The sequence below is a fragment of the Nanorana parkeri genome, unplaced genomic scaffold (assembly GCF_000935625.1).
Source record: "Nanorana parkeri isolate BGI_ZX_2015 unplaced genomic scaffold, ASM93562v1 scaffold497, whole genome shotgun sequence".
NCBI lineage: Eukaryota > Metazoa > Chordata > Amphibia > Anura > Dicroglossidae > Nanorana > Nanorana parkeri.
In genome coordinates this window covers 786,376-808,314 of record NW_017306765.1, presented here as the reverse complement: position 1 = coordinate 808,314, position 21,939 = coordinate 786,376, and the positions used below count along the sequence as shown (strand labels likewise).

General features: G+C 46.0%; 1 protein-coding gene across 3 annotated transcripts in view; it reads right to left on the bottom strand.

Annotated features, from left to right (window-relative positions):
- The window catches only part of MLLT6 (MLLT6, PHD finger domain containing), a 94,968-nt gene extending 73,340 nt beyond the window's left edge, over positions 1-21,628 (bottom strand). For all 3 annotated transcript variants that reach the window (XM_018561061.1, XM_018561062.1, XM_018561063.1), the window contains exons 1-2: positions 21,380-21,628; positions 10,399-10,478 (exon numbers count right to left, since the gene is read on the bottom strand). In XM_018561061.1, coding sequence (XP_018416563.1) covers positions 10,399-10,478; positions 21,380-21,551 — 252 coding nt within the window. In that variant the 5' untranslated portion in view covers positions 21,552-21,628. The remainder of the gene's footprint in view (positions 1-10,398; positions 10,479-21,379) is intronic.
- Positions 21,629-21,939: the final 311 nt, after the last annotated feature.

Sequence of the window (21,939 nt, the reverse complement as noted above, 5' to 3'; positions counted from 1 at the left end):
AGGGGAAGGAGAGGGGGCCCGCTTGCATCCTCTATAGGGACTCTAAAAGGTCAAGCGTTTTCCACATAAATTCAGCCATTGCTGAAGCAAACTCTTCTCTGGAGGGTGCTGAGAAAGAGCCTGTGTTGGGGAGAGTGATGGGCATAATGAGCAGAGCATTTGGCTAGCCAAAACAGTATCCCCAGAGGGGATAGAGTACTCCTCAGAACCATTGTCAGGTTATGAGTCCAGACCCCCCACCCCATCAACCCCACATAGTTGATTGGCCAAGTGTGCCCCAAGGTACTCACGATCTGTGGATTGATGAAGGTGCCTGTGTTCAGCCACTCACAAAACAGAAGGTGACAGAAGGTGTATGAGTAGCAGAAATGTGTGTTCAGCCCAGAGCACACACTAAAAGAGAAAAAAATGGAGGGTGCAAACACACTGTAACCTAGGATGAAGCCTATGCAGAAAATGGCTCCTATGCCCTGAAGGAGCAAAGAAAATGTCCAACTTTAAATTTTTTAATCTGAAAACATCACTAAATGCTGCAACACAAGAGTCTCATCAACATTCCAAATCTGCCCCTTTAGGGGCCAGAGCAACCGCACTAGGCACCTGGTGGACACAGCTGTAATTACCATACCACTTGTGGTCCTCACAAATCTTTATGTGGCTACAGTAAAAAGAGAGGCATGCCATCTGACCTTAGACCTCCTGGTCAGCATACCCCCTGAATGGGGATCTTTAGGAACAAGGCTATGCAATAGATGGACCACGGCCCTGGAACTGTAAAGCACCCTGCGGCAACTGCACATGCTGCTCAACTGCCAAGATGAGGCAGGCCATGTAACGTCCATCCAACAGGGTCCATGTACGGTCTTCCAAGGCTCTTACCTATAAGAAAACAGATCCAGATAGCTGCTGGAGGTGCCACCGTGGCTGTTCTCAGCATACGGAAACTAGTAAGAAGAGTCTTAAAGAAAAAAAAAAATAGCAGAAAAGAATGTTTCTCAGAGCTTAGAGAAGGCATCCATCACCTAAGGACACTAGCTAAAAACTGAAGCAGGTTGGGAGTGGGACTTCTATCAACAGGAGGTAGTTGCATAATCCATTGGTTCCAGAATTAACTCCATGTGTCCTGTGATGTACGATAAAGGATATGTATTTTCACTGCTTGCCTGGAGGCAATTCCCTTTTTGGGATCAAGCAAGGATCGCTATATATTAATTTGCACTTGAATTATGTAAAGCCCTATTTCTGATGTTTAAAGTGACACTAAACTCAGTTAAATCTTAAAAATGCATTCAAGTACCCTAGCTATTAACAAAAATGTAGCTTAAATTTGTGTATCACTCAGCTAAAGATCCTCAAATCATCTCTGAATGTGTGCTGACACTGTTCTTCCTTCTGGAGAGTGGCTACTTTTGTCAGTGGTGTAGCGTGGGCTGTAGACACCCGGGGCAAGGCAAGTATTGCGCCCCCTACCCCATGCGCCATTAGCAGTATGCTAGCACAGCAGAAAGCTGTGTGGATGACAGTACTGAGGAGGGGCATCTTGGGCTGAGCCCTGTGTAAGGCTCTTCACATTGTACATAGCAAGCTGGAGCTGCCCTGAAGCAATATGTTGTGTAGCCCCAGTGGCACTCAGCTCCGTACAGTACATCTACAATACAGATCAGAGGCGTAACTAAAAGCCTCAGGGCCCTGGTGTAAGTAACCATTAAGGGCCCCCCTACTCCTCATCAGAAAAGTATGGATTAGAGTGGTGTTAGAGGGAAAGCAGAGGCAAGTCTTATCCCACCCCCTCTCAGGGTATATGGAGTGAGCTGATGCCCAGTGGGTAAAATATGGTCGTATGAGTATCAACCACTACAGGAGGGAGCTGCAGAGCATTGGTCTGCTGCAGTTCCAGGAGGCAATGTTGTGCCTTGGCGGTTAGCGGGCCAGGCCCTTTTCTCCCCCCCCCCCAAGTGGCGATATCCCCCCCCCAAGTGGCGGAAATCGAGGGCCCTTTCGCACATGCGACCATGCCACCCTGACAGTTCCACCAGTAGTACAGCTGAGCGGGGCTTACACAGCTCATATGTATGAATGCAGGGGGTGGCAGGCAGACACACAGCACTGAACGGCCCTGCCCGCCAAGGCCTGCTATTAGAAATCATGGGGCCCTGTACAGCCCCCTAACGTTTGTTAATTAATAATAAATGTATGTATATTTTATATTGTACTTTTTGCGAAAAAATTAAAACTAAGGAATGTAAAACTGTAAAAAAAAGCAGCTATGCTATGCTCCCGTGATGGACTACAATCTCAAATTTAGTTAGCTAACCTGCCTGATGACACCAGAAAGGGAGATGGCGACACGGGGCCTGGCCCAGGGAGACCCAAAAGCTCATGTGACCACCTCTAGAAGCTCCACCAAAAAAGGTATTCCCTTGCTTTTTTCCCCATTAAGATTGTGGCTAAATGTGTGTTTGTATACTGTATATCTACACATATACAGTACATACACATAATATATATTTTTTATTTATTTCCTGGCCCTCCTCATGTCAGCCTACGATGGATCAACTCCGCCCTCTTGACCCCCTCTTAGGACACCCCCACAAGAGCATAAAACATCCCTTATCCCAACAACCAGTGTTCTTTTTCTGTCCTCACTCCAGCAAGGAGATGCCGGAGATTTAAGGTAATGCTACTTTGGATGCCTGTCCGGGTTCAGCCTCTCCCAGGTGGATGTTTAGTAAACCTGCCTTATGGACGGTGCCTTAGTGGCAGGCTGACATTGGCAGCATAAACGGCTGCGCTTTGCTGTATGGGCCATGCTGTACTTCACACTGCCATACCTGCTGGTTTTCTTTTGCTGTTCTCTCATGGTGCAGCGTCCACATGAGGGAAGGGTTCCAGCGGCGTTTGACGTCACGCAGTTTCCTTCAGGTCAGTCCACTCTCTGCTCGAGGCCAACGAATGAAGGGGGTGGTACTAGCCAAGGGACGAAGCTAGCGGACCCGCCCCCCCCCTACAGTGTCAGTGATGACTGTGGCTCTGGCCATCCACTGCCGCAGAAGGAAATGGGCAGAGTGGAGGGAAGATAGCGCATGGTTGCCATAATGACAACGGATGGCTTTAAACCTTGCTTTTCCGCTCCCACCCCCTCTGCTCAACTGCGGCTGTATCTATTACTGGAAGGCTGCTAGGTAAGTGAAAAAATAAAAATCAAAAGAGTGCACAAGTGGCAAGGGCTGACTGTATCTGTAGTATCTGCTTGTTGTAGGGATGAGAGACCGAATCAGAGTTGGTCAGATTCGCCGGGAGAAGAGACAGTCCTGCGTTCCAAGGCAATTCCACTATCTAGAAAACATGCTTCTAAGAGTAAAAAGGCACATAAGCAGCACCACAGTGAAAAAACATCTAAACAATGTGGAAGGCGTTCCAGAGAACCTTCTCCGGGGCCATCTACAATGGAGTCAATGGAGTCATCAGTAACATGCTGGGCCTGCGGAGCTAAGGCATTACCGGGGAAATTACTCTGTGAGGCTTGCCTTAAAGGAGAACTATGGGGTCAGGGCTTTTCCCCATAGTTCTCCTTAGGGTAACGGGAGGACACAAACTAGCGTCGTCCCGTTACCCTAAGCTCAGTATACCGCGAGCTACAGCTCGCGGTATACTGAGACGCCGCAGCCAGAGCGGATCCCGACATCGATGTCGAGATCCGCCCAGCTGCGTGAGTGACAGCTGGCTCTGCCTATCTACAGTAGAGGCAGAGCCAGCTGTACTCGCCCCTCCCCGTCCGATGCGCCAGTCAGCGCTGGCGGATCGGAGCGGGGGGAATCCAGCCCCTCCCCTGTCATGGCAGAGAGCCGTGACAGGATCGAGAGGCGAGCGAACGCCGGCATATGTTCGCTCACCTCCCAATCTACTGAGCCGACCTGTGACAGTCTCATTGTCACAGGTCGGCTAGAACTATGAGGTGAGTGAAAAGCATTTTTCACTATCCCCACCCAATTCCAAATTATGAAATGTAGCTGATTTTGTGACTCAGGTTTTATGACTTAAGTGTGAATGTGGGGTCACCACCTCTCCCAGAACTGCTTGTTTATACTAACTTGTCCACTGGTAAATGATGAGTGCTTGGTGCCATGCCTTTAGTTAGGGACAGCCATAAAAGGCTTAAGGTGCCCATACACTGCACGATTATCGTACGAGAATCGCGGGAAATCCCACGATTGTACGAGAATCGCAAAGTGTATGGAAGGCGTGCGACCGTTTCTACTGTACGGCCGCACGTCTTCTGTCGAACAAGCAGGCTGGAAAACCCGCCGGGAATCGTACGACTCTTGGCGAGTTAGTGGCCTTCTTGTTCGACAACTGCTGAACTGACCACCCAGAGTCCGCACTGCCCTCTGCACACACCACCGAGAGGCCGCCCTGACCGACCAGAGCCTGCACTGACCGACCAGAGCCTGCACTGACCGACCAGAGCTCACACTGACGGCCGAGAGCCCTCACTGACCATCGCAACCCATCACCCAGAGCCCGCACTGACCACCCAAAGCCCACACTGACCACCGAGAAAGTTCTCCTTCAGGTCCTCTTCTGCTGGTTGACAGCAGGCAGTGGGCGGGTGAAATAGCCAGCCTGCTATTGGCTATTGCAATTTAAACTATCCAATAGCAGGCTGGCTATTGTTTCCAGCAGCTGATTGGAGACTTGACTTCGGTGATAGAACACCGCTAGAAGAGGAGGAGGAACGGGGGAGCAGAGAAGAGAACGAAGTGGCCAGAGAAGGAGGAACAGGGGAGCAGAGAAGAGAACGAAGTGGCCAGAGAAGGAGGAACGGGGTGGCCAGAGAAGTAAAAAGGCGGGCAGAGAAGAAGGAACAGCCAGCAGCGGAGGTACGAGGGCGAGCAGCAGGGGAATGCAGTGACAGTCTCTCCTCCCTGCTGGTGCCGGCTGCAGTGGTCTGTGTTCTCACTGCCTCTGCCGATACAGGTGGGGAGAGGAGCGGGGATTGAAAGAAATAAAGACTGCTGCAGCCAGCACCAGTGGGGAGGAGAATGGACAAGCAGAGCAGCGGCAGCAGTGCTGCAAATAATCAATAATGAGAATCGTTGACAACAATTCTTATTATTGATTTCGTTTTATTTTGTTGACAAAAATTGGGTACCGGGCGAAAATCGTTTTCGTCCCATTAACTACTCTTTAATTTTGTTTTAGTTTTTAATCACTGAAAAACAGCCCCCCTGCACAGCCTTCCTGAGACCCTGGAGACATCAGGCCATGAACCTGGAGCAACACAGGGCATGTAGCTTCATAGTATTCTGCATTGCTGTATAAAGTATTGCTGGGATTTGTAGTTCTCTATGGCTGCTGCCATTCTGCATTGCTTTATAATGTAATGCTGGGATTTGTAGTCCTCTATAGCTGGTGGTATTCTGCATTGCTGTATAGTGTATTGCTGAGATTTGTAGTCTCTCTACAATTTGGAGCCAGTGGCAGATCTATCAGGCTCACAGCTGCAGCTAGACCCTGGCGCTCCACCACTGACTCCAAGCTGTAGAGAGACTACAAATCACAGCCCAGATAGGAGGAAGAGGGTCCCGGTGACTGTCGACATTTCCATAAAAAGGCACGTGATGCTCTTAATCTGGCCCTGGGGTCCAGGCCTAAAGCTGTGTAAGGGGCCCCAAAATTTCTGATGGCTTCACTGCATACACAAACACACATACACGCATATATCGTGTCTAGTGTGCTTGTATTCTTTTAGATTTTTTTTGCATACACCAGGGCTTGACAAACTTGCTTTGGATCTAGGAGCCAGCTAAAAAAGTTAGGAGCCAGGTTTTTTTTTTTTTTACTAACAAAGCTTTATTTTCACCGATAGTTGTAATTTTCATTTAATTGGCGCACGCTGCGATACAATTTCAATGTTTGCCGACACATTTACATGGCAGATGAGGTTCAATACAGAAAATAAAGAGAGATTAAGTTATGCACTTGAGCACCAAAAATATGCAAGCAACATACTCAGAGGAGGGGCTTCTCGGGATGAATCTGTGATCAAAAAAATATTTGGGGGTCCTTTTAGATCACAGACTTGTATATAGTGTGGCAGTGCATGGCAATGCCACTGTCTAGTAGGGCAGCTTTGGCACTCGGGACTCTCAGCCAGAGGGGCTGAGAGGGTCCAGAATGTGGACCATTTGATAAGGAAGAACCTGGCTTTTCATTCTTCTGGGTGTTCCTAATTATAGCTGGGATCTGGATATCTTAAGGTGGCCATACACGTTACAACCATCACACGACTTTCGTTGTCGATAGTTGTAAGGTGATTAAAAGTTCGTAAGGCAGATCGTACTTGCGATCATCGCAAATCCTCCCTGCTGAGGGGAGGGCTTACAGAGGATTGCAATGGTGAGCGGGCAGTGTGCGCTTGCGCACCTCGGGCCGTGCGGCTTTTGTCTTGCGATCGCGCTACGAACCCTAGGGTTGCCACCTGTCCAGGATTCACCTGGACAGTTCGGGTTTTAAATGCTGTGTTTGGGTTTCATGGCAGCAGAAACCCAGACACAAGATGTCAGGCAGACAGGGGAAACCAAAATTAAGATAAGGGCTACTACTACAGAAAAGGTGGCAACCCTAACGAATCCGCCGAAAATCGTACGATTTGCGGCAGGTTTTCAAGCGTGCTCGTAAAACGAAAGTCGTCCGACCGTACAGTAAACGCGGTCGCACGCTGCCCATAAACCTTACGATTATCGTATGGATCGCGGGATCATCCAAAGAGTGATCTCTTTGGTTCTGGAGACAGAGCAGGAGCCGAGCTGAGAAGGAGACAGGGAGACAGCTGGAAGCCTGCCAGAGTTCTGTGAAAGACGCTCCTAACCTAAGCAGAGGAGCTTCTGCCTTACTGTGTGTGGCCCTTAAGTGAGTGACCCTGCATGCTGCTGATTGTTTGTATATGGCACGGAGGCTGAGAAATAATTTACATGAGAATACAAGTTACAATTCTTTACACTGCTGAGCAATCCACCACCCCAACAAATGTTAGTTTTGATTTCCATTAGTTTTTTGGGGGGTTTTTTTTTATAAATTAATTTCCTCTTCCTGTCCTGTCCTGTTTAGTGATAGTAAACTCAAGAGTTAAATCTCAAAAATTAGGGATGTCCCGATACCGATGCTAGCATCGGAATAGGGCCCGATACAGGGCATTTTGACATTTGGCATGGCGGCCTCTACCGCCACCTGCTGGATCTATCTGAAATTATCCGTTGAATATGATAAGACTGTGTTTCTCTAAGTGAACTCTACTGCCACCTGCTGAATCTATCTTGAACTACCTGTTGATACTATAGGACTGTGTTAAACCAAGGATAACCATTTAAGTGATATATGTGACATAACATACAAACACTGATACACCTTGAGCAATCCCGTTTTCCCGTTCTCCACCACACATCACTCTTATGTTAGTCAGAGTAGTCAGATTGTACTAGAGGCGGTACTATGATGCTCTGAGACTGTTTGGTTCGTTTTTGCTTACCAGCACCTACTCCTGTGCCCGAGCACGTGAGATTGAACGTGACTCCGCAGCTGAGTTCCGTCCTCCATTTAAATAGATTATTACACCGGGTCCTAATTTAGGTGGCCGGAGACTGCCAGATGACCCCGCTCGGAGCGCTGCCCACCGGAGCAGCAGTGACGCGACGCTCGGCGAGGTAAGTAAGAAGAAAAAAAAACCCTGCAGCGGCCAGTCAGGAGCAGGGGAGCAGGGATGAGTCAGCGGCGCGCTGGTCAGGCGAGAGGAGCTCCAGGTGGGTTTCCAATTTAGCTGGCAAAAAGCACATAAGAATAGTACGGAAAGCGCTCTCGGATTGGGCCAGGGGAATGGGATACTGTAGCTCTACCTCGCCTGCAGCCCTGGGAGACAGGAGGAGTGCCTGCACTTGTGGAACCAAAAAACAAACGTGAGGGCGCAAGGCTAGAGGGACTATGAAGCTAATTAAAACAAAGTGAGGGAAGCAAGAGGAGATAGAACACTTACTTTTAAGTGGGTCTCGGGACGGGATGGATGTAGAACAGTGGAGGAGATCGTGGAGTCCAACGTGTGCAATCAGTGAAGGCTAGTGTGTTGCCTCGGGTGGCTCATCCCAGGGAAATGAGAAGAGAGGGGTGGACAGGGGTGCAGGTGATGGCACACACAATGTGTCCGTGTCCCTGCTGAAGCAATGTAAAGTGCCGGTGATGTGAGGACTGACGTCAGGCTGGGCTGCAGCTGCGGGTGGAGGAACTCGAGCTGTGAGATGGACGTGACTGGGCCAGTGCCCGTGCCGTGGTGATGATATAGGATGGTGAATCGGCCGGGATAGTGGTAAGGTGAGGACGGATCAGGTTGGTAAGGTGGTGGGTGAATGCTCGGGTGCTCGGGATGCTCGGGAGCATTCACCCACCACCCCTGGGATGAGCCACCCGAGGCAACACACTAGCCTTCACTGATTGCACACGTTGGACTCCACGATCTCCTCCACTGTTCTACATCCATCAGCTCCCGAGACCCACTTAAAAGTAAGTGTTCCATCTCCTCTTGCTTCCATCTCCTCTTGCTTCCCTCACTTTGTTTTAATTAGCTTCATAGTCCCTCTAGCCTTGCGCCCTCACGTTTGTTTTTTGTTTCAATTTAGCTGGCAGGCAAGTCAGCTAAATTAGGACCCCACCTGGAGCTCCTCCCACTGGACCAGCGCTGCCGCTGACTCGTCCCTGCTCTCTCCGACACAGTCACATAGTGAGTGAGGGCAGATTTGGGTGGGATGTACTTGTACTTGGGCCTGAAAAAGTGGCATCGGGACATCCCTATCAAAAATGCATTAAAGTACCTTAACTATTAACAAAAATGTCACTTATTTGTGTATTACTCAGCTGTAGATCCTCAAATCATCTCTGAATTGGTGCTGACACTGTCCTTCCTTCTGGAGGGGGGCTACTTTTGTTCCCCATGGTCCCTTTGTGTGTTGTAAGGTAGCCACTGCTCCAAGCTCACTCCCGTGATGAATTACAATTTCACATTCCGATATCTTTAAAACAGGGGTTTCAAACTCAATTCACTCGAGGAGGCCACTGGACAAACTTTTTTCTCCCATGGGGGCCGCTTGCCAAATTTCATACCACACGCACGCACGCACAACCCCCTACAACCAGAATTACAAACACTAATTTACACACAAAAAGGCCTCTTTCACACCTGTAAGTTTAGGTGTGATTAGGGATTCCTGCATCAGGAACTTGCGTTTTCCTGCAGCCGGAATCTCTAATGCGGCTTTTACATGCAACATTTGTCACCTATTCAAGTTAATAATCAGGTGACAGCCACTGCATGTAAATACCTGCACACCGCATTTAATGGTATATGCACCTGGGCTTCTGGGGAGAATGATTCCTTACTGCATGTAATCATATCACATACCATTAAATGTGGTGTGCAGGCGTTTACATGCAGCGGCTGTCACCTGATCATTAACTTGAATGGGTGACAGCTGCATTTAACTGCCATATTAGGGATTCCTGACGCAGGAATCCTTAATCACACCTAAACATCCAGGTGTGAATATACTAGAGCTTACATACATAAAATAATATGCTCCCCCCTGTTCTCCCCCCCCCCACTCATAAAATAATATGCTTCCCTCCCCCCACATAAAACTATATACTCCCCAACACACACTAAAATAGAGCAAAGAGCCTCTTCACCTGCTTATGTTTTTGCAGGGAGGAGGCACATTATTCCCTGGGGATCCAGAGGTTGATTAGTAAGATCTGGTGTTGACCTTACTAATCCATCCTTTCAGCCATAAGGAACTGAGCGCCAGCACAATTATGCGATCTGCATCCGACAGAGATGCAGACCGTGTAACTGCTCACTCTAGTCAGGTACGCGGTCCGTGAACGCGTGTCTGACTTGTCAGCTGACCACATAGTATCGGCTCGTGGGCCGCAATTGGCCCATGGGCCGGTACTTTGAGACCCCTGCTTTAAAATAACAACATATCATAACAGAAGTCACCAGCACTCGAGGATATGTGCAAGAAGTATAAGCACTTGTTTATTGACTTGTCACATGCGTCATACAGCCGACGTTTCGGGGCCGTGCAGGGTCCCTTCTTCTGGGCAACATAGTGACAACAGTAAACATGCAGTTTCAACTTTTATATAGTGAGAACACACCAAATACACCCAGAACCTCCCCATGATGTCATAATGACATCAAATCCCGCCATGATTTGAAAACAAACAGCATATAAATACAATAAAAGTGCAGAACAATTACCAATGGTTAACTGCAAACATTTTTTTTACAGAATCAGAACATTCTAAATGCTTGACTATATTTATAAGTAGTCATGTGTATCACAAACTCACCACCCTGGCAGCTCGTTCTTGTGATTCGCATTTTCGGCAGAACCATGGTCCTGTGGGCACCTGCACAATGCCATAACATGCTGGGGAAGAAAAGAGGATAAACTGTCACTAGACTGCAAGAAATATAACCATGTGTGTTTATATATTGCTTCCCTACCAGGAGCAAGCAATAATATGATCATGACCGCCCATTTTCAAATTCTAAAAGCTGATTTGTAATATCCGCCAAGGACTTGAGCAAAAAGCAACTTCTCACCACTGCAGTTCCTGACTCTGTCCTTTTCTTCATAGAATTTTATATCTGCTGCATTCTCTTTAAAGGTGACCACATACTTAAGATGACAGTCTCTTTATTCTGCCTTTATTGGCCTAATTGGGTGATGATCCAATGTCTACGCAGCAGTGCACAGCAGCCCTAAATTCTCAGGAACCAATGATTACTCAGGATAGGAAACCTGGTGCTAGGATTGTCTGCATGTGTCTCCCCCGCATACACAGGCCTTGCTCGGAAGATTTTGACTTGGCTGTGTGGCCTTTTCAAGGATATCTCACCAGATGGGGCACAGCAATATAAAACTGGTAGAAGGGGCTTGGGGCAGCAAAACTTACCATATTTTTGTCCATGTTTTCATTGTATTTCCACTTTAGCAGTCATATTTGCGAAAACACCACTATGTATATTTGATGTGTTCCCATTCACAAAAATGTATTTAAAAAATATATTTCTTACCTTTTTCTAGAGGTTATTTTGTGCAGGCTTGCAGACTGCAAACTACTCTAATCAATTTGAAAGCAACAGTGGAGAGGAACAAAGTAGGTACAGACTTGTTCCCCTCATTGACATACAATGTAAAAGACATGTAAAAACATGGTTAATTTTGGTAAACACTAACTCCACAGTGGTTGCCTAACTAACAATGAGTATGCTGAGATGAAGAAACTCCCGAGCGCATGAGACTCAAAAATCGGAAGATTGTGGCAAAGATGGCAGTGCCAGCGAGTGAGAAGTGCGGCACTGAAGGAGACATGATTGGGAGAAAAGTCTGCCATAAGTGCATACTAGCTTTTATGGCTAAAAACTCAAGCACACCACACCCCAGGGGTGTGGAATTTGGTTGGTCCCATAAGCCTAGAAAAACAATTTTAACAAGACTCTGTCTTCTTGCTCAATTACAGTTTACCGTAGTTCACAACTGAATTCTGAATCATTGACATTGCTGTAAAAATCAACCAAATACTACTTTAGAGAAATACTGCCTTTACATATCAAATAGTCTTTCATGATAAATTTAGAAAAAAATGTAATCTGCTACATTCCTTTAGTTAAAGAAATACATGTATATTATTCAGTCTGTGTTTACAAACAATGGCATTTGAAATGTATGGTCCCTGATGTCCTGACTACATACCCCATTTCCTGAGGCAACAAAGAGCCAGGATAGTACTAACACCCCCAAAATTAACCCCTTTTGGAAAATAGACAACCCAGGGTATTTGTTAACAGGCATAGTGAGTTTTTTGAAGAGTTCAAACTTTTGCCATAGGTTTTCAGAAAATTATAAAAGTAAATGAAAAAACTGTTTTTCGCAGATTTGTAATTTTGACCAGTTATTTCTCAAACACAGTATGGGCAATTTTAGAACTACACCACAAGGCGCATTCTTCTACGCCTCCTGAATATGCGAATAGTCCATTAACCCATCGCACTCCTAATCGTTTAATCCATAACAAATGTTGGTTGGTGCAGCGGTAGTCAACGGATGGCAACCATTATATACACACAAGTAGAAATGGGACACCGGCACTCCAGATGCAAACCAAATGCATATATTTATTGACGTAAATGCAGCATGTGGTGCCTGAGGAAGGGGATCCTGCGAGACCCCGAAACGTTGCACTAGTGTTATATGCTGCATTTACGCTAATCAAGAGACACATTTAGTTGGCATCTGGAGTCCCATTTCTACCTACATATTGGAATAGCACATGTGTGGGACTTTTTCATGACTAGCCGCAAAAAATGAATGCCTTGATTTTGAGGAACACATTAAGGCTTTTAAGGGGGCGTAAATTAATTGCCAATCAGATCTACTGACTGCAAATTACATTTTTAGATGGCCTGGACTGTAAGGACAGTACAAACACTCACAAAATTACCCCTTTTGAAAAGCAGAGAACACCCAAGATATTTGTTATGAGGCATGGCCAGGCTTTTGAAGATTTAAATGTTTGCCAAGAATTCATACCTCCTAGAGATTGTTGCATTATATTACTAGTACATGTATGCTCGGCCTGTGTTTTTAGTGTCAAAGTATTTTTAGTTTTTTTTCTTTTTGTAAAGATACAGAGTATACATAACTAGTGTACAAGGACATACATAACAGAAGGGTAACAGAGGAAAACATTGGACCAGCAATAGATATTATGAAGCCAGTAAAACTACCTTCACCTTCCATAATAGTATCAGTATAGTATAGTGACCAAGGCACCATTAAAGCGCGGGACCAATCAAGGTCAAATCTAAACAAGATAATACAGTAATTATAAAGGTAACCTGGCACTCTATCCCACTCCCTCAGGAGTGGAAGAGTAGTGAGGTCAAAGGTCCATAAAAGGCCGATCAATAAAATAATGCAAAAGAAGAAGAAAAAAAAGGAAAAAGGGGAAAAAGAAAAGAAGGAAAGAAAAAAAAAAGGCTCCGAGGATGGTCATGTTTGATAAAAAACAAGTAGCAGATATAAGTATGCCAATAAACAATTTACACTCCTATATAAGTCATTCATGGGCCCCACACATCCCCAAAATGCTTGTGTCTGTCCTGTAATATACTTGTCGGCTTTTCATGAGTCATTATTCAAGACATTTTGGGAACTTTGGGAACCCCTACAACCCGATAAAGCAGTGCAAAAATTCTGTTCCAGAATGGGCGAAGGCTAGGACAGAGCCACCAAGTATGAAGCATGGTGCCCGACTCTGAGAAGCCTCGAAAATGCATCCGGAAAAATGGTTGCCAGCCTGGAAGGGACAAGATACCAATGATTAAAACTTTAAGGTCTGCCTCAAAAAAGTATTAAGTAGACCCCGGAAATTCTTGAGCTGCAACGATGCCATAATTCTAAGGGAAGAGTTAGTGACAAATCTCGTTCCCAAGCTAGCATGTAGTGCAATTTAGTGTGGTGATCTAAAAGAAGTGAGTAAATTAGAGAAATTCCACCCTGTGGGTCAGTGACATCCTAACACCATCTCTCGTAAGGGATAAGTGCCAAGGAGGTATACCGCTCCAGGCCAAGAGGACAAAAAGTGGCGAATTTGTTCGAAGCCGAACAGCTCCATCGAGGGCAAGTGCAACCTGTCTTTACAATACAATAGCGTCAGGGGTTTACCATCCTTAAAATAGTGTCCTATACGGTAACAGCCTTTACCAATACACCATTTGAAACCCGGCAAATGCAATCCGAGAGGAAAAAGGGGATAACCAAAAAGGGGAGCTAGTGGCATAACAGGGGAAGCTAAAGCGTAACTCCTGCGCAACCTGTCCCACAAAGCCAAGGAGTGTGATAACTTCGGGGCTAACACTACAGGCCTACTGTTAGTGGCCTAAGTTTAATCCACTGACACTCCAGAAGCCGAGTGAGGTTCCATCACCACCCTGTCAGGAACCTACCGGCGGGAGTAGACAGTGGAGAGTTGAGTAAGTCGTGCTGCCTGGTAGTATAGCCAGAAATTGGGAACCCCCAGGCCACCTGACCGTTTAGAGCGAAATAGCACAGATTTGGCAAACCGGGGCCTCCTTCCCCCAAATATACCTGACAATGCAGATTGAAACCTCATTAGATCCACCCTTTGAACCATGATAGGCAGGGCACAAAAAAATAGAGCAGTCTTGGGAGAATAGTCATTTTCACTGTATTTATCCTGCCCAACCAAGACAAATTGTAAGCAGGACCACTTTTCGGAATCACTCAGCAATCATCGGACTTAAATGTGTTTTCAATCTGTGCAAGACTGCATTGTGAGACTCTGCCCTAAAGTTCTCTGTAATTGCAGCAGTTGGCTAAAAGAGAATGAGATTGCCAATCTGATTGTATATTAGTGTCAAAGTGTGGAAATTATTGTATCTTCTTTAGACGGGCAGATCTCATTGCCATCAAAAGGCATCTCTATGTGTGTATGGATGCCTAGCAGACTAGTCAGCTGACAAACTGCAGGTGGAGGCAAGCTACCCTAAGCTGTAGGTCTTGTGTATGTTTGTGCATCTTTGTGGGCAGTGAGAAGGGTAAAAATGCACAAGGATTCCAGCTCACAGGGTAGTTTGGGGGTTGGGCTATAGTTCTCTTTTAAGTGCATTTACAACTAAAACACATCAAAAAACGCTTGTGTGTTCAGATAGGCAGATACTTACTGGGTCACATGGGTCCCGCCTCCTCCTAATAGCCATCAAAACCACCCTTCACAGTAATGGGCCAATAGAAAACCTTTTGGCCAGGAAAGTCAAGTGGCAGGATCAAATACTCAGCCCAGTAAGTATCTTCATATTAGAACACCTGGGCATTTTAGCCACAACAGGTAGGTAAGCAAAAAAAGACCCAATATGCAGACACCATCTTTCCTAAAACGCAACCTGCTGATACGATCTGCTCCCAATGAAACTTGTGAAAATTGTGAATGACAGCTCCCTGGCCAGCAGCTGAATGGGGTGTTAATGCTGGCTGATATCACTGGCCATGGCCATATTTGGTCATAGACGTCAGCATACCCGGCCCCTTGTTTACATTCACCCTACTAGCTGGAAAATCCCCCAGCTGGAAGGTGAATGGGGCAGGGATGCATCACTGGTTGCTAGGATGCCACATTTAGTAGCAGTAGTATTACCACTACTAAGTGTAGGATTTCGATTATATTTGCTTTGGTGGAAAGGTGAATGGCTTAATTAGGTCACCTGTTTGCCAAATGGCAAACAGCCATAGTTTGAGTCCAAACCTGCATCGGCCCAAACTCGAACACCATCCCTTATGATTGTCAATTATTCTGTACAATACATCAGTAAAGGTCCTGTTATTTCGAAATAAAGTGTATGGGTATATGAAGTAGTGGTCCTGTTTAAGTTAGAAATGGAGAACATCTTTAACCCCTTCGCAATTGATGTACAGTGTACTTCGCCAGCATCGGGGCTGTTTAAACAGAAAGCCGCCGGGTCTCTGTTTAAACTTGTAAAGCCGACTGTTGGCTTTACAGTAGAAGCGATTCTGGTGACTCAGCTGTCGCCAGATCGATTCTACGGGCCGGTGAAGGGGTGTGTGTTTCCCTGAGTGTGTGTTTCGCCGTGTTTCCCGGGCTCCGTTGCCCCTCCCACGGGCCCGGGACCGGATTCTCTGGTGTCGGCAGAAAGCAGGGGAGGAGATGGACGAACCTCCGTTCGTCGATCCCCTCCCCGTTCTATGGGACCGGGAGCAATGCAGATTGCATCACGTCCGGTCCCTGGGCTGTCAGTGCTGGGCTCCTGAAGCCCAGCTATAAGCTATTGAAGTGCGATCTGCACTTCAAAAGCTTATTTGGAGTGTAAAGGTGACACGGACGGTCTTTTGGACCCCCAGCATCACCTTAAAGAGTACCTGTCACCACCATCTGCTATCACATGGGGGGCTTGTAAGCCCCCTATGTGATAGCAAGTAAAGTTAAAAAAAAACATCTTTTATATTTTATTAGAAAAATTGGTATTTTATTGTGTTTTTACATTTTTCACTAAAGTTTGGGGTTTGATATGAAGTTGCACTAATATCATGCAACATACAAATTTTCAACTGCCACCATTTTATTCTATAGGGTCTTGGCTTTCAGAAAATTTATAATGTTTTGGGGGTTTTAAGTAATTTTCAGACCTTTGTTCAAGAAACTTTTGGACGATTTCTTAAGGGACCGTAATATACAGGGGTACAGGTACTCCTAGAATGAGATCCTAATAGGTTGGACTTGATGGACTAATGTCTTTATTCAACCTCAAATACTATGTAACTATGTAACTATGTAAAATGTGGAAAATAACATGGGTGCAACATTTTTTTTTTTCAAGGCCTCAGTCATGAAGGGGTTAAATCAACACTTTTGTAATATAAAGAATATTGCAGCCCTTGACTTTAACCTCCCTGGCGGTATTCCCGAGTCTGGCTCGGGGTTAATTTTCAATACCAGGAGCGGTAACCCCGAGCCAGACTGGGGAATGGTGAGTTACTCCTAAGATTTACTAAGAATTACAGGCCTACAATTTAAAACAACAAATTTCCATGAAATGTACCGCTTTTGGATGCTAAAATCCTGAATAATCATACCACCAGGGAGGTTAAAATATCAAAGCAGAATTCCAGCCATCCAGCCAAAAATAACAAGGTAAAAATAAATACCCTATTAAAGATTAAATAAGCAAACTAGCTTTTGCTGCAATATTCAACTTCAATTCAAAGACGGCCAACATTATTTAACCCACTTCCTCTTAACTCTGGGTCATCCCAGGCCCACTGCCAGCCTGTGACTGGACTGTAAAATGGGAAGCAGCACAGTGATGAGCACATGAACTGACTGGGTCCTTGTACTGCCTCTGAAACCCCAGCCCTGCTGTATAGGACTGTTACCAGTTCAAAATCAACTGAGGCAGTGTGAACCAGAGCCCAAAATACCATTGGAATACATTGGACGCAGTTTTGATCTGGTCTGTAACTGCTCTGCTCCTGGAACGCGCCTGGTGAACAAGGCCTTAAGACCAATCATATTTCTGGAGTACAGTAAGAGGTACAGTGTTCTGCTCTGGCTGTAGCACTTCAGGTCTCAGAGCGGAGTCACATCTCTGTCTGCCTCTCCTACTGGCCAATCACAAAACAGAGCCTAAGGCCCCGTTCACATATAGCGAATTGTCGCGCGATTTCCGCCGCGATATCGCGCATTTTTGCCGCGCGATATCGCGAGAAGTCGCCGGCCAATGTTATTCAATGGAGCTGTCTTAACTCCATGTCGCGCGTCGCTCGTCGCGGTCGCAAGTCGCTTCTACCGGACCCTTTTTTCGGCGGATTTTGCGCGATTTTACTTTTTTTCTATGGAGCCCGACGGGGAAGGTCGCGCTACCGTCGCTGGATCGTCGCTGGAACGTCGCCCCGAAAGTCGCGCTATCCCGGCCGTGCGGATCCGCTGCAAAAGGTATGTCGCTATATGTGAACGGGGCCTTAAGCAGTTTGCTTTGCAATTGGCCAGGAGGAGATGGGGACAAAGATGCAGCTGCACCACTAAGGGCTATGAGACCATAAACCCAAACCTGGAACGGCACGGAAGTTCAGCGCCAGTACTGAATATTGCAGGTTGCTTTTTTTTAGAAAAAGGCGTTGTACATCTTATTGTACTCCAGTAAGATTGAGCCCAGGGTTGGGCTTTAAAGATCAGTTTATCGGTCACTGGATATCAAATATGCGATCGCCCTTCTTTTTACTGAAGACAGACAAAGTGGGCTAACATCTATGAAAGGAATGCATCTGCATTGGGGAAGCGCATTACCTAATATGTAACGTATATAACGCAAACTTTGGTTTATTCATTCAAATATTGTTCGATCCTTGGTAACATTTTTGTATGTTTGCAAACCTAGTATTATGCACTCATAGCAACTACTGCAAACAGCATAACCCATTTCTAAGTTTATCTTGTACTATTCTAACCGCAAGACATAACCTTACTCCACTGTCAGGTTTCCTGCCATCTATAGCTCAATATTAGAAAAGCCACATCCGCCTGTCACAGACAGCGCATGCTAACCACACCGGGCCTGGCACCCGACCATTGCAGGCTTCTGCACTATATGCTTGCACATTCGTCACAATCAAAACACACCTATAACATGACAATCAGATATTGATTAAATCCAATGCATCTGTCATAAAACACACATGTCAAACTAAACTTGTTAAGAGAACAAATCTTCCACTACGTCACCTACTTCACCTGCTACCAGTCCTGGGTTTACATATTCCACAGTTAAAGGGACTGCAAACCTTAGGCAACACAAACATGATTTAAAGATCTAACCGTGCGATCTTTTTTGCCATCCAAAAAAAAAAAGAGAAAATAATATTCATTGCAGGAATAGAGGGAAAATAGTTGCATTAGGGAAAAAATTGCATAAGATGCCCTTTTGTACATTATGGAAAATGTCTGTTGTAGCTACAAAATATTCACAAACACAAAGGTGGGAATTTAACTGGAAAACTGGAGCAGGCAAAATCTGGAGCAGTTGCCCATGGCAACCAATCAGCATCTCTCAGGTTTGATCAGGTAACATTTAAAAATGAGACAGAGAAACCCTTTGGTTGCAGTGTAAATCTACTCCAGAGTTTTGTCTGCTCCAGTTTTGATAAATTCCCCCCAATGTATGACTGAGTGTCAAAATATCGATTACAAAAGTGGAAAAAATAAAATTTTACAGGAATCATTAACTGCAAAATTAGAATTCAGATCTTGCTGCAGGAGCCAAAAATCTGCATACCACATCATGCCTTACCAGAATTACAATCCCTCAAATCAATTCTAAAAAGAAGCTCCAGGGAGTTTTACTATGGAACAGGTCTGTTTTTGGAAGACTACACATCATCCCATCTTGACACATAGAAACCAAGTCTGCTGATGCTAGCGAGACCAGCCCCACATTCATCCAGGTGCCAGTGCCTCGTCCAAGAGTTGCCTCTCGAAGGGCCAGTTCACAATATCTCCAGTGCGTTCCAGCACGGTTAGCTGGTGGAACGCCCTGGATCGCATACTGTAAAGGCTCCCTGCGTTCTCTGGGGCGGGAGGGGGAGTGGCGTTGCATTCAAGTCATGGCTTAACAATGCCCGCGTTCCGGTCAAGTGCAATCGTAGAAAATAGTGCTTTACGCAGGGAGCCTTCACAGTATGCGATCCAGGGCGTCCCAGCAGCTAACTGTGCTGGCACGGACTGGAGACGGTGTAAACTGGTGATAAAACCCAACAATCTTACAATCTTACCCTTACATCAAACATCCAGGCTCAAAAGATGTTGAAGTCAAAACATTCCAAATGGTGGTGTAACATAAACTCCCTTAAGGCACGTAAAGCCCCATTCACACTAAGCGACATACCTTTTGCAGCGGATCCGCGCGGCAGGGATAGCGCAACGTTTCGGGCTCCATTAAATAATAGAAACATTACGCAAAATCCGCCGAAAAAATGGTCATGCTGGAGTGACAGCGACGAGCGACATGGAGCTAAGACAGCTCCTGACTGCTAGACCAGACCCCACAGCCCATGAGTCATCAGTGTTGTCCCTAGACATTTTGCCACCTAAGGTGGTAAGAGTGGAGGTGGTGGAGCACGTGGGAGTAGGCTAGAGGAGACAGCGCCACCAGAAAGGAGAGTGATGCTACCCTCTGCAGACTCAGCATCTCTCCCCACAGCTCTTACCAATGTGGGACGGTCTGTATACCATTTGGGAAATTTGCCTGCACTTCCTGTCCCAAAGACACAACAGTATGTTGGAGCAAATCTCTCTTAAACATCTGCCCCAGAACAAGTGTCCCCACTGGAAGCTTTCCCCCTACCTCCAGGTGGCAACCCTAGTGACCGTGGTTACCAGGAAAAATGGAGAGGTAAATCAAGAGATGCACTTTAAATAGAATTTACTATGATGGCCTGTTAATAATATAAAATTCCCTTACTCCGCTAAAAGCTTAACGTGACACTAAACTCAGGAGTTCATCTTAAAAATGCATTCAGGTAACACAACTATTACAAAAATGTATCTTATTTGTGAATCACTCAGCTGTAGATCCTCAAATCATCTCTGAATTCATGCTGACACTGTCCTTCCTTCTGGAGGGTGGCTACTTTTGTTCCCCCTGGTCCCTGTGTGTGTTGTAAAGTAGCAACCGCTCCAAACTCAATCCTGTGATGGACTACAATCTCAACACAAATTAGTAAACTAAATGCGAGATTGTAGTCCATCACAGGAGCCAGCTTGGAACAGATGATTTGAGGCTCTAAACCCGATACACAAATAAGCTAAATTTTTGTTACTTGAATGCATTTATAAGATTGAGACAGAGAACCCCGTAGGAGGCACAGAATCTCCTCCCAGCGTCAGGAATATGCCCCGAAGAAACCTGCACCATCAGCATCTGTGGGTCAATGCCAAAAAAAGGCCAATCGTGTGTCGTGCATAGAGTGCAATAAATAATAAGTGCCAGTGCACCACGCTGACAGGCCCTAGGGGCCGAGTGCCTGAGTTTATTCTCGCAAGCAGTGCTAGGTTCAAAACAAAGCAGGTTAGACCTGAGTGCATTACCCAATGGGGGGAATTCATACAAACTGGAGCAGACAGAATCTGAAGCAGTGGCCCAAAGCCACCCATCAGGGTCTCTCCTCAGTCAAGCTTTGATAATTAAACTTAAAAGCGGATTGGTTGTCACAGGTTTCAACCCAGATTCTGTCTGCTCCAGTTTTTATTAATTCCCCCCAATGACATACTCAGTTTACCACACTGGATAGGAACCTTGCTTGTGAAATTAACAGCTGTAAAATCTGGCTTTATTTTGCAAATCTAAACTAAAAAGCCAAGACAACATAAACAGATAATAAGCACTTGACCTATGACACAGGTAAATAAGGATATTATGCTATAGTTTTGAAGACCAACTGTGAAAACATTTAAAATTGAAGCATATGTATAATAAACCCAGCAGACATGTCAACATCAGGATGACAGCACTGCACAGGTGACACCAGAGACAAGAGCTAGTAACCTGTACACATGTATCTTTAACACAGATGATGACCCTTCTTAGGTGTCACCGATATTTATAGCTGTCCCTTACTAACACTCCCTTGCTGTGATCCCGACCTGATCGTTTTTCTCTATAATAGTTGCCCCTCCGATGTTTTTACACCTCCCCTTCTGTCAACATTTGCCCCTCCCCTAGAACAAATTGCCCCACCTTGGTGCACGGCCACATTGCACCCGTGCCCGTCACAATAGACCAGCGGGTTTTCGGCCCAGCCCCTCTCATCCGAGCACACGCAACAACCTCCAACCATCTCCTTCATCCTCCCATGGATCCGACACTCTCCCCGGGGCCAGACGGCCGACCTGTTAAGAACACTGCGCATGCGCAGCTTTTCTCCGAACACCCTGAGCGAGAGGTTACATTTGGCATGAGCGCCGCCAACAGCCCGGCATCCCGCACATGCGTACTGACCGAGCTTGGTAACACAACGCATGCGCAGAACGCTCCTCCCGCAGTCAGAGGACAAATAACGCACAGGCGCAATGTGCTCTTCTGAACCTTCTCCCATGTCGTGGTTTCATTGTAATTGTGGTTCATTCCAAGTGCAAGGCAGCGTAGACGGTGGTAACTTCTAAAGTGTTCAGTGAATCAGTCCAAAGGCTTTAGTTTCTGGGAAATGAACGCTTTAAATGTATTTTATTTCAACCCTTCGTTCACTTTATAATTCACAAAACATTGTTTATAACAGTCTCATAAGCCAGACTCAGGTT